The 12,500-nt window shown below is 48.4% G+C and overlaps 1 protein-coding gene across 4 annotated transcripts in view; it reads left to right on the top strand.

Moving 5' to 3' along the window:
* The window catches only part of LOC143111374 (transcription factor COE1-A), a 155,375-nt gene that overhangs the window by 102,517 nt on the left and 40,358 nt on the right, over positions 1 to 12,500 (top strand). For 2 of the 4 annotated variants that reach the window (XM_076273603.1, XM_076273601.1), the window contains exons 8-9: positions 4,485 to 4,626; positions 12,175 to 12,305. In XM_076273603.1, coding sequence (XP_076129718.1) covers positions 4,485 to 4,626; positions 12,175 to 12,305 — 273 coding nt within the window. Of the gene's footprint in view, positions 1 to 4,484; positions 4,639 to 12,174; positions 12,306 to 12,500 lie in introns of all 4 variants that reach the window. The other 2 variants (XM_076273602.1, XM_076273600.1) reach the window with 1 other exon arrangement.

Genomic DNA, 12,500 nt, shown 5'->3' with positions numbered 1-12,500 from the left:
AAGACAGTGTCAATGACTGCTGATTCTCTCTCTCTCTCTCTCTCTCTCCCCTACTTTCACACTAGCTCTCTCTCTATCACTCTCATTTTCTCTCTCCTTCCCTCTCTCTCCAATTTGTGCATGGTGTGACAGAGTCGTAGGGTGAGGCCTGTAAACACACTCTGCATAATCACACAGTCGTGTCAGTTACAGCGACTCCCTCACACCGTAGGAATGTGTGTGTGTGTGTGTGTGTGTGTGGGTGTGTGTGTGTGTGTGTGTGTGTGTGTGTGTGTGTGTGTGTGTGTCTATGTGTGTGTGAGAGAGAGAGAGTGAGAGAGAGAGCTGAGTAAATAAGCCATCACTGCTGAGCAGGAAACATGAGACCTTGACCTCTAGCCACTAGAGGAACACAAGCACACACACACACACACACACACTGAAGTACTCAATACACACACAGTTTCAAATACACACATCCACACACCCAAATGGATGAAGAAGTGCTCATACATAAAAGACACACACACACACACACACACACACACACACACACACACACACACACACACACACACACACATTCACACATGCACTAATACTCACACTGGCAAAATGTCCAGTATGTTCCTAGAACTCATCACGCTATGTAGCTTCTCACCTCCAGGGTGTACAGATACTTGCTCTCTCTCTCTTTCTCTCTCTCTCTCTCTGACACACACATACAGACACACATACACACACACACACACACACACACACACACACACACACACACACACACACACACACACACACATACACATTCACCCACATTCCAACACAAAGCTTACATGCCTAATTGCTTACGTATCTGTATATTTACATAGTCACAAATATATTTTATTTTATTTTGCATAGACTCAATTCGTATCACAATCTTATACGACCATTCTTATGCTATAGTTTTCCAATAATCTTACTCTCTGTTAACACAGTTTTAACAGCAGTGCTATATGCAGTAAAATAAGTGTGTGTGTGTGTGTGTGTGTGTGTGTGTGTGTGTGTGTGTGTGTGTGTGTGTGTGTGTGTGTGTGTGTGTGTGTGTGTGTATGTGTGTGTCTGTATCTGTTTCTGTATCTGTGTGTGTGGCTGGGTTCCAGTCCAGTGGTGACAGTGTAATTAGAAGCTGCTGTTGGCAGGGCCAAAGCTTAGTCGGTGGTGTGTGTGTGTGTGTGTGTGTGTGTGTGTGTCCATGGTGAGACTCAGATAGAGCTGCTTGTTAGCTTGAGTGCTGGACTCCCCCCTTTGCTTGGGCGAGACACAGACACAGAGGCTTTAATTGGGATGAGGCACTCCACACCGAACATCTCTCTGTTCCTCTCCATGCAAGATGAGAGGAGGTGTGGACGCCTCCATGTTCTGTGTACATTCTCCCCCACTGTGTACATTCTCCCTCTCTTTCATCCACATCATCTCTCTTTCTCTCTCTCTTTTTCTCTCTCTCTCTCAGTCTAGCTTGTCTCTTTCTAATGCAATCACATTCATCATGCTCGCCTGTGGTCAGGTCACAAACTGTCTCCCTTTTCTAGATTTCTAGACCCCCCCCCCCCCCCCCCCCCCCCCCGCCTTTCTTTTTTCAATGTTCTCCACTTACAGTCTGCCCTCCGTATCAGAGGGTCCTTCATGTTTTTAACCCGTTTTATGTGGAGTGTAGCCGTCTCTCCATCCTACTGTACGCATGCACGCGCACGCACACACACACACACACACACACACACACACACACACACACACACACACACACACACACACATCCAGGGTCCCTCTCCTGTGCTGTATGGTGGTGACATTGAGGGAATGTTCTGATGGAAGTTAAGGGACTGATAAGCCGACAAATCTATTTCCTTATCTGTCCAAGCCTGGGCACAATTAGGAAGTGAGCACTCCAGACTAAGTGTTGATACTTGGCTGCTGTCCTGCTGACTGATTTACTCTGGGAGTGAGTGTGTGTGTGTGTGTGTGTGTGTGTGTGTGTGTGTGTGTGTGTGTGTGTGTGTGTGTGTGTGTGTGTGTGTTTGTGTGGGTGTGGGTGTGTGCATGCATTCAAAACAAAATCATGAAAGTCCAAGTGCTAAGTGCATGGGTGTGTTTTCTGAATGTGTGTGTGTGTGTGTGTGTGTGTGTGTGTGTGTGTGTGTGTGTGTGTGTGTGTGTGTGTGTTTTGGTGTGTCTGTACATGTGCACACATTCACATCCCCTGGTCCCTCTCCTCCCCCCTCATGTCAAGCTAATAATGTTATGTTAGGCCTGAAAGGACCCTTCTCTGTCGGCAGCCAGCGCAGAGCTGAATTGTTCCGGGTGTCGCGCCTGATACGGCTTCCCCCATAGCTTTAATTGTTCCAGTCTATTGTAGAGCTAGCGCCTGTGTCAGGGCCCGCGCTTTGATTGAGTTTAATTAGCGACGCGGCTAGTCCCCGAGTCACTGAGGGGCCAGGAGGGACGGGCAGCCACAGCCTCATTACTGACACACGCGTAGAGCAGAATACTACGGAAACTCGGTGGAAACAGCCAAAAGGGCAGGACTAGAGGTTGTGTGTGTTTTTGTTTGTTTGTGTGTGTGTGTGTGTGTGTGTGTTTGTGTGAGTGTGTGTGAATTTGTATGTAAGTGTGCCTGTGTGTGTCTATACATACAGTATTTGTACATCCCTCTGTGTGTGTGTGTGTGTGTGTGTGTGTGTGTGTGTGTGTGTGTGTGTGTGTGTGTGTGTGTGTGTGTGTGTGTGTGTGTGTGTGTGTGTGTGGCAACTCTAGCAGTCAGGAAGGGAAAAAAACTCCACCAAGAAGACGCCTTCCTCCTCCTCAGGAACAGGACAGACAGCCATGAGGGAGGGAGGGAGAGTGGGATGGAGAGAGGGAGGGAGAGAGGGATGGAGGGAGAGAGGGAGGGAGGGAGGGAGAGAGGGATGGAGGGAGGGAGGGAGATAGACAGACAGCAGAGGAGGGAGAAAGGGAAGAAGTGGGCTCGTCCCATGGGTGGTGAACAGGGCTGTGTGTGTGTGTGTGTGTGTGTGTGTGTGTGTGTGTGTGTGTGTGTGTGTGTGTGTGTGTGTGTGTGTGTGTGGAGATGGTGTGTGTGTGTGTGTGTGTGTGTGTGTGTGTGTGTGTGTGTGTGTGGAGATGGTGTGTGTGTGTGTGTGTGTGTGTGTGTGTGTGGAGATGGTGTGTGTGTGTGTGTGTGTGTGTGTGTGTGTGTGTGTGTGTGTGGAGATGGTGTGTGTGTGTGTGTGTGTGTGTGTGTGTGTGTGTGTGTGTGTGTGTGTGTGTGTGTGTGGAGATGGTGTGTGTGTGTGTGTATGTGTGTGTGTGTGTGTGTGGAGATGGTGTGTGTGTGTGTGTGTGTGTGTGTGTGTGTGTGTGTGTGTGTGTGTGTGTGGAGATGGTGTTTGCCAAGTCCTTTTCCCTTTCAAGAGGCAGGAGGCTCTCCAATCTTTCCAGTGATTTAAATAAGAGTCTCTCACACACAGTACCAAGGGAGCCCCTGAGTAAAACGCCTCTCTTCTCCTCTCCTCCTCTCATCTCTCCTTCTCTCTGGTCTTTTCTCCTCTTCTTATCCTTACCCTCCCTCTCTCCCTCCCTCCCTCCCTCCATAATGGGCCTCTTCACATCCACCCGCAGCACTATTAGATCCTTCCTGGCTCCATTGTCTCCACGGGCGCTTGAGTGCTGCCCCCCCCCCCTTTTAATTAAATTAATCTGCACACACGTCTAGCTGCTGATCAATCCTAGGGTCCTTGGGATTGTAAGGGGAAGATGCGGGGTGTGTATGTGTGTGTGTCTTTATGTTTTGTGTGTGTGTGTGTGTGTGTGTGATGGTGGGTGGTTTGGTAGTGGTGATAGTAAGGGGGCTGTATGTACTGCATGACTTTGATAAAGACACACAGGGTGTGTGTGTGTGTGTGTGTGTCTGTTAATTAGCAAACTGAATAGCGGATTAAAGACTGGTGCAGGGGAATCACAGCCCAATCGGGGCCCAGGGCTCTGCAGCGAGTGGATAGACAGCTCTAAACACACTCACACTCACACACTCACACACTCACACACTCACACTCACACACTCACACACTCACACTGACACTCACACTCACACTCACACAATCTCACACTCACACAAGCACAATCACAAGCACAAGCCTTCATTAAATGTGATGTTGTCAGAAAACAAAGCCTTTATTTACAATTTCACACACACACACCAAAAACACAGCCCGCAAGGCATGCTTGGATAGCACCACTGCCAAGTGTCACTCTGTTGTCCTGGATGCAATTTATTTGCTTTGTTTCATGGTACTACTATCAAAACAGGTTTATTAACAATAAGACAAGCAACCATGACAACAAAAATGATCGAGTGTGAACAAAGATTAGTGTTTAAATCAGCATACATAAACAGAGTTTTTGTGGGAATCTAGAACTTTCCGTGTCGTGCTTTATGATTAACTCACGTGTGCCTCTCTCTCTCTCAGGTGGTGGTTTCCACGACAGTCAGTGTGGACGGCCATGTGCTGGCCGTGTCCGACAACATGTTTGTGCACAACAACTCCAAGCACGGCCGCAGGGCTCGCCGCCTGGACCCGTCGGAAGGCACGCAGTCCTACCTGGAGCATGGTGAGTACTACTGTACGTAACCGCCACTTTTTGGGGTAGCCCAACAGAGACAACAACAGAGACGTTTTTCTTTTTTTTGTATATTGAATTTTCTGGGCAATGTGGTGTTTGTTATTTTTTAGTAATTTATCTCTACCTGGTTAGAATCCACTAATCTACAATGATCACCCCCTACAAGTGAATGGACTGTTTTGCTGTAGAGGGGATCTGTCCCATTTGCTGAACACTGTCCTATCGAAGCATGGAGTCGCCAGATAAATACAAACTGTAGTCTGCTTCCAGAAGTGGTGTGGATGTATGTTGGGTCTGTGAGTGCTGCGTGTGTGTGTGTGACATGCGTGTGTGTGTGAGATGGAGAGAGAGGGAGAGAGAGATGGGACCCCTGTCAGATCGCATGCTCACACACTTTATTATCCAATGATTAAGTATGCACCGGGCCAGGAAAGCCATAGCACACTGACAGCCTGGCACAAAGAGAAAGAGATGTGACACACACACACACACACACACACAGGCATGCGCATGCACGCTCATTTCACTAATTTTGATGTGTAGGGAAGATTAATTGTAGGCTTTGTGGGAAAGTGTCCACTTTCACATGCTTGCGTCACTGTGTGTGTGTGTGTGTGTGTGTGTGTGTGTGTGTGTGTATACAGTATATACAGTATGTGTGTGTGTGTGTGTATACAGTATGTGTGCGTGTGTGTGTATATGTGTGTGTGTGTGTGTGTGTGAGACGTGTCTAAGAGCAGAGAGAGGGCTCTGGCCCTGCCCTGAACCTGCTCTCTCTTCCCAGTCCTGTGTTCAATGAAGCAGAGACATTGTGAAGGAAAAAGCTCCTCCTAATTAATCTGAAGCTCAGCAGTGGCAGCGGCAGCAGCAGCAGCTCTTCCCCATAGCACATCCTCCGTCTCCCCCACACCACCAACCCCGCCAACCCCCACCGTCCACCATCCGCCATCCGCTCCTCTCCAACCACAACGTATCCGCCAGCGGCCCCCTTTTTCCCCCCACACACTCCAGTTTCACACGGCTTCAAAAAGACCCCCTCGCCCTCCTTCACCATCTGATTCATGGAGGAGGTGCGGGGTGTATGGGGAGTCCTCTGGAGCCCTCTGGAGGCGCCAGGTCTGGGGGCTGTGTGGTGTGGGACAGTGGCCCTCACCTTCCCTGGACCTCCGGTGGGCCGAGGCATCGGGGACCACCGGGGTGTCCACGGCACAGCCTCAGTGTCAGTGTTCTGAAAGTTCTGCCCACGCGAGGGCGGCCGCCGCGGCTGAAGACTGTGAGAGTGTGGCACAGGTCTGGAATTAACACAAAATAAAAATAAACAATGTTGTGCTCGATAGGGATGTGCAACCCCCCCCACACACACACACACACACACACACACACACACACACCTTTTCACTATCCTCTTCTCACTATTCAAGTAGCATCCACCAGTTGGATAAAGACTCTGAAGTCTTAAGTAGCATTTAGACCTTAAGACTTTAGAGTCTTTATCCAACTGGTGGGCGTGCCTGTATGTATCTCCCCTAGGAGAGCCTGGGTGTTTGTTTAATGTCTGTGTGGCAGTTGTTGATGCAGTCGACTGTGCAGTTAGTGGCTTTAGTGTCTTAATCATGAACTCTGGGAGGCGACCACGGAGCTAAACGTTTGAGAAATGAGCCCCTAATGTGGTCCATATGTCTGAGTCCCTGTGTCCCTGATTACCATATCACTTATTTAAACCTGGGGGACCTGTGACGGGTCATTGCCTTAATGCCCTGGCCACTGATTATTCAGCGCTCAGAGTAAAACGGCCGAGCCGGATTCATTGTTTCCCGTTTGTTGTTGACGTTTAAAGGGGGAGGCGAAGACATAAAAGTTGCCTCTTAAAAAATGCATGCCTTAATGCAAGGGGCCGCTTATTCATGACGTTGTCAGTGTACATTCACCTTGAAGCATTCAGATAAAGAGCGGCGTGAGGCTTCGCCGTGCCTTTAGTGACAGCCATCACAATGGATTACCGATGACACACTCCCCACTCTTAAATAATGGATGGCGAAAATTGTCAAGAAAATGCACTTTGTGCTCGTCTCATTGCTTTAGCGAATTGGGCGAGGGGGGGGCGAGGGGAGTGAAAGAAATACAGAAAGAGGAGAAAATGACAAACGAAACAACAAAAAGAAGAAAGAAAGAAAGAAAAAAACAAAAAAAGTCCATTTGCGAGCTTTTAAAGGATAAAAATGAGCAAGAGATCCGCGGTGGAGTCTCCCCTGGGGTTGTCGCCTATGATTACGCATCTTACACACACACGCACATACATACTCATACACACACACACACACACACACACACACACACACACACACACACACACACACACACACACACATCTTTGAATAACAGGCCTAGCAATCCACTGGCGCATGCTGTAAGCGTTCGTCCACAGGTCAGCTTGTGGGGCCGACTGGCCGTGCGTGTGGTGGGACAGTCTCCACTGGCACAGGGGCGCGTGGCGAAACTGGCCCTTTCCGCCGTTAAAAAGCCAAATCCAATCAGTTTCTCATTTGTCATCGGCAGGGATTTAGATGTCAACGAAAATATGTTTGATTACGGATCTGCGTTGAAGCATATGATGCGGTGATTTCTCGCTGACATCGAATATGCTGGCTAAGCCCCTGACCAAGTCTCCAGGGGTTGCTCAGAAGCTGCTTTGGAATCTAAGAGCAGATATCTTCAATCCCCTCTCTCTTTCTCTCCCTCTCTCTATCTCTCTATCTCCCTCTCTCTCTATCTCCCCCTCTATTTCCATAAAGAGTGAGCGCTTATAAATAAAGCTTGTAAGTTTGAATTGTAGCAGCTTTGAAGGTCATTCGAGGGGTGCCTTCACAGTCCTAACTACACACCCTGGGCACTTTGGGATGTCACCCTACAATGGGACCCCAGCGACCAAGTTTATTTCTTCATGTATCCCTTCATCTGTATAAATATATAACGTTTATTTACATTTCTGTTAGTTAGTCAACATTACAAATAAAGTGAAATCCAAAGGGTTCTGAACACAAGTTCCTCAGATGAGTTCCAGATTACGGTGCTCCCTGGGCAGCTGTAGCTCAATCTGGGCTGCTGTAGCTCAGACACTTGTGGGGAGGGAGAGGAGGGAAGGACCCTTACACTGTAGGTTGTTAACAGGGCTTCAGCGCTGGAGCCCTACTCTCTACATCCCTCTGTGGCCTCCTCATGACAGGAACCACTTGAGCTACAATGTAGAGCACACTTGTACCAGCTCCTGAAATACTCTCTCTCACACACACACACACACACACACGCGCGCACACACATACACACACACACACACACACACACACACACACACACACACACACACACACACACACACACACACACACACATACACACATACACACACATACACAGACAGAAATGGACACACAATACAGACAGAAATTGCCCCCCCCCCCCCCCACACACACACACACACACACATACCGCCTGCAGACAAAGGGCTGCTGCCGTGTTGGGCCTTTATTGGGGGGGCACAGAAGCGGCCGAGGCAAGGCTGACATGGGAGAGCAGCCCAGCGGAAAGGAGCTGTCCCTGGGCTAACACAACACTGAGGCCCCAGGGACCCAGAAAAGGGCTGCAATCTGTCCCTGGTGTGGGTCTGCGCATGTGTGTGTGTGTGTGTGTGTGTGTGTCTGTGAGACAGAGAGAGAGGGAGTGTGTGTGTGTGTGTGTGTGTGTCTTTGCATGTGTGCGTGTGTGTGAGAGAGAGAGAGAATGATTTCTTTTTCTTTATTCACTGCTTGTCTGTGCTTGTGTATGTGCCTGTATGTATATGAGTCACAGTTTGTTTTGTTGAATTTGTTTTTTTTTCTACTCTATTTCTGATTGTGTTCCATATTTACATGTGCTTGTGTGTATGTGTGACAATGTGTGTGTGTGTGTGTGTGTGTGTGTGTGTGTGTGTGTGTGTGTGTGTGTGTGTGTGGGTTGTATGTTGCACGAGAGCACAACACTGAGAGCAGATGGTGCAGCGAAAGGCACTGGGAGTTTAATCCTATCAGATGGATTCGTGCTCCTCCATCTGGTTAATCCAACGCACAATTTCAGCGGCCGCCAAAAAGTCCACTTAGGCCAAGATTACTGTCACAGATTGCAGTGCCAGTGCGGCTCATCTTTCCCACTTTACCACTCCGCCAAATTGCATTATGCCTCCAGAAGAAATCAGCCGGGGCAAAAGTCATGTGGTTGACTCTGTGTGTTTTGTGTTTGTGTATGTATATGTGTGTGTGTCTCAAGAGTGTGTGTGTGTGTAAGAGATTGAGCAGTAGGTAGGTCGGAGAGAGAAGGGGAAGTTCTGTGAAACCATTCAGCAAATACCAGATTACTTTCCTTAAAGCACATCTGACACGGCCAACACATGTAAACAACAGCAGATTAACATGTGTTTATTAGGATTTGCAAAAGTTGGGCTTTTTTTCAAGTAATCTCGACCAGGAGCTGATTAGTAGGGCTAGACACCCCTTAAATATGAAATATTAATACAGAAACGTTATTACTATGTGGTTTTCTATTTAGGAGAATGAGATGGGATCCTCTGTAATACCTCCCCAATCTGTCGGTCTTCGGGCCTTCACTAGTCTGGATGCCCTCATGGGCCTTCTGAATGGAGGGAAAGTGGTGGTCGGCCATTGTCCACATCACACAGACCTCAGTTTACCTCAAGAGACCGGTCACGCTGGTCAGGCCGGCTGTGGTGGTCTGCTTTTTCTCGTTGTGGCCAATGCATGTGGTCAACAATGAAGACCAGATGAAAAGGGATAGGAAAATAGATTGTCAACCTTGAAATAAAATTCCCCATCAAGAACACTATTGTATCCATGAATATCAGACAGGGAGAGAGAAAACAGAAAGAGAGAGAGACAGATAGAGAGAGAGAGAGAGAAAGAGTGAGAGAGAGATAGAGAGAGAGAGAGAGAGAGAGAGAGTCCAAAGCATGTGGACCTTCTTTTTCAGAAGAATACACAGTGCTAATGACCACACATCTGCAAAGCACTCAACCACAACTACAGCTACAGCCCAGAAACAGACTGAGAGGGAGAGAGTCCATCATCGCAATGATTTTACATTGAGAACCACTGACTGCAGACAGCCAGTCGGCGGGTGTCATTAGACAAAGCAATAATCAGCTTATTACAAAGGCAGCCGCCCATGTCGTCCTGTCCCAGGATGCAATTCCCCCCGCCGCGTCCTTTAGCGTTGTTGTGCCTGTGATTAACGTGCGAGACAGAGGTCTGCCGGGAGCCGCCACTTTGGACTTAATTGTTAATGAGCGGCCACATTTCCCGCCGGTCCGACACCCTCGCGTCTGATCTGTGTGGGCTGTGAGCAGCGACTCGCCCTGGCATCTTTTTTTTTTTTTTTACACAGACGAGGCATGTTCACACACACACATACACACACACACACACACACACACAGACACACATTGTTTCACTCCAGCATTCTCTCCCACTCATTACGCTGAATGACACCTTGGCATTTGGGGGAGTGGAGGGTGGGTGGGGGTTTAGGGGGGGCTAAACGTAGGTAAACCACAGCAGGGCTAAATTGTTTGCCCCCCCCCCCCCCCAAACCACCCCCACCAAGCATGTGACTCGGCTCCTCCGAGGAGAGCGGACAGCGCTAATAAGCGGGCTGACCTTTCCCAGTGGTGGCCCCGCACGCTTCCCGCCGATCTCATCCACAGGCACCGCGCTGCCGAACAAGCAGACCGGCGGGACACACACACACACACGTTTGTCTCTGACAAGCGCCAAACACTTGTTTCTGTGGCGCAGAGAGAAGGGGAGAGGTTGAGAGGTCCACCACCACGTCCACTCCTACCCCTAAAGTGTCGCGCGCCCCGGACGCGACAGGCTCCGGCGCTGCAGTTCCTTGTTTTGTCATGCTGTTCTAATGAAACCACCTACAGTTCGTTTAAGCAGTGAAACACTAGCGAGAAGGATTTTTTTCCCCCCCTATCTGAACCAAACTCACATCTGTAAATGATCTTGTTTGTTCTGCCTGATCTGTATTGAGAGCTGTTAAAACCACCAACACTCCCTGCCTCTCCCTCTCTCTCTCTCCCTCTCTCTCTGTCTCCCTCTCTCTCTGTCTCTCTCTCTCTCTGTCTCTCTCTTGCTCTCTCCCAAGCCTTGTGGTGTTTTCTCATTCTCTCTCACTCTCTTTCTCTCCCTCTCTCTCTCTCTCTGTCTCTGTCTCTCTTGCTCTCTCCCAGGCCTTGTGGTGTTTTCTCATTCCCTCTCTCTCTCCCTCCCTCTCTCCCTCCCTCCCTCTCTATTTTGTGTAGTTGAATCCAGCTGTGTGAGTTTTTTGGTAAGGTTTGTATGTTTTTGGTTTCCTGCGTGGGCCCCGTAGTGTTTTTCGGCTGTGGGGGTGTCGAGTCGCACGGCACGGCTGAGCCCCCCCTGGGACACAAGCGCCATCCGCCCACGGCCACATGAGAGCCCTACCTCTAACCCCAGTGTCTTGTGGGAAATGGGGGACGGTAACCCAAGCCCGTCTTGGGGCGCGACTCATTTCTCATGTTGCCAGCATGATGCATGCCTGGTTTCAAAAAAAACTTAACGTCATAATTTACAGAAGATGGAAGGAGACATATCACTCTCCAGATTATAGAGCAGGGTTGTTATGCTGTTGTTATGTCAAATAAACAAGCAAGTGAGCAAATGAATGAATGAATGAATTAATGAATGGATAGATGAATGAATGGATAGATGAATGAATGGATAGATGAATGAATGGATGAATGAGGAAAATCCCATGGGTCAAACTTTGGGTGAAGGTGTGCTGTCACTGACAGTTATCAGTGCCACTGTATGAGGTATTTGGCCCGTTGTACTGAGTTACAACATGGACCATTGAGCTTATAACAACAACTCATTAGAACTTTAGAAGTCATTATTAAACAGACCCTCATTACTGTGAAACACAATTATTTCAATTTATTAATCAAAGACACTAATCCTGCTGTGTATTTACATTTATAGATTTATTTATATTTATTATATGAGTTATTTTCTTTACACGATGGAGCACAGTCCCCAAGCCCTGACAGTAAAGTAGCTTTCAGCACCTTCATTTTGCCACGAGGGACTGACGAGATTAAAACGCAGGCCATCCCACAAATTAGCTCAGCTGCAATGAGTCTCTGTAAATGATATTCAATAAGAGCCAATTATCGGAGATGAGTGAAGCCGCTCTCCTCTGCTGATATTGTAGCTCATCAAACAAATTGTATAAACGACATGAAGTGTTCAATATGGCTACAGGCTGGGGGGGGAGGGGCAGGGGAGAGTGCACTTAGGCCTCTGGTGGACTCTGGACTAATGGAGGCATTTGCTTTCTTTCTTTCTGTCTCTCTCTCTGTCTCTCTCTCTCTTTCTCTCTCTCTCTCTCTCTCTCTCTGTCTCTCTCTCTCTCTCTCTCTCTCTCTCTCTCTATGTGATGGTGTAATGTGCGTTTTGGGAGAAGCTGCACCCTGCATCAAAGCCATCAGCCCCAGCGAAGGCTGGACCACGGGCGGCGCCACGGTCATCATCATCGGGGACAACTTCTTCGATGGCCTGCAGGTCATCTTTGGTACCATGCTGGTGTGGAGCGAGGTAAGTTGGGCTGTGAGGCGGAACTGTGACCTGTAATGTTGGCCTGAATTTAACAGATCATATCTGTATCATAAAAAAATTGAATTGGATTGAATTACATTGCACTGCAATGAACTGAATGTAATGAGTTGTAATTCAATTTAATCAAATGTACCGGTAGTTGAATTGTTCAATTGAAGAAACAGCTGAATTCAA

Source organism: Alosa pseudoharengus, unplaced genomic scaffold, assembly GCF_046254945.1.
Source record: "Alosa pseudoharengus isolate Yale_2024_CS ecotype anadromous, Long Island Sound unplaced genomic scaffold, YU_APseudo_1.1 YU_APseudo_1.1_scf_8, whole genome shotgun sequence".
Classification (NCBI taxonomy): Eukaryota; Metazoa; Chordata; class Actinopteri; order Clupeiformes; family Clupeidae; genus Alosa; species Alosa pseudoharengus.
Note: the sequence above shows the minus strand (reverse complement) of the source record. Positions and strands in the feature narration are given on the sequence as shown.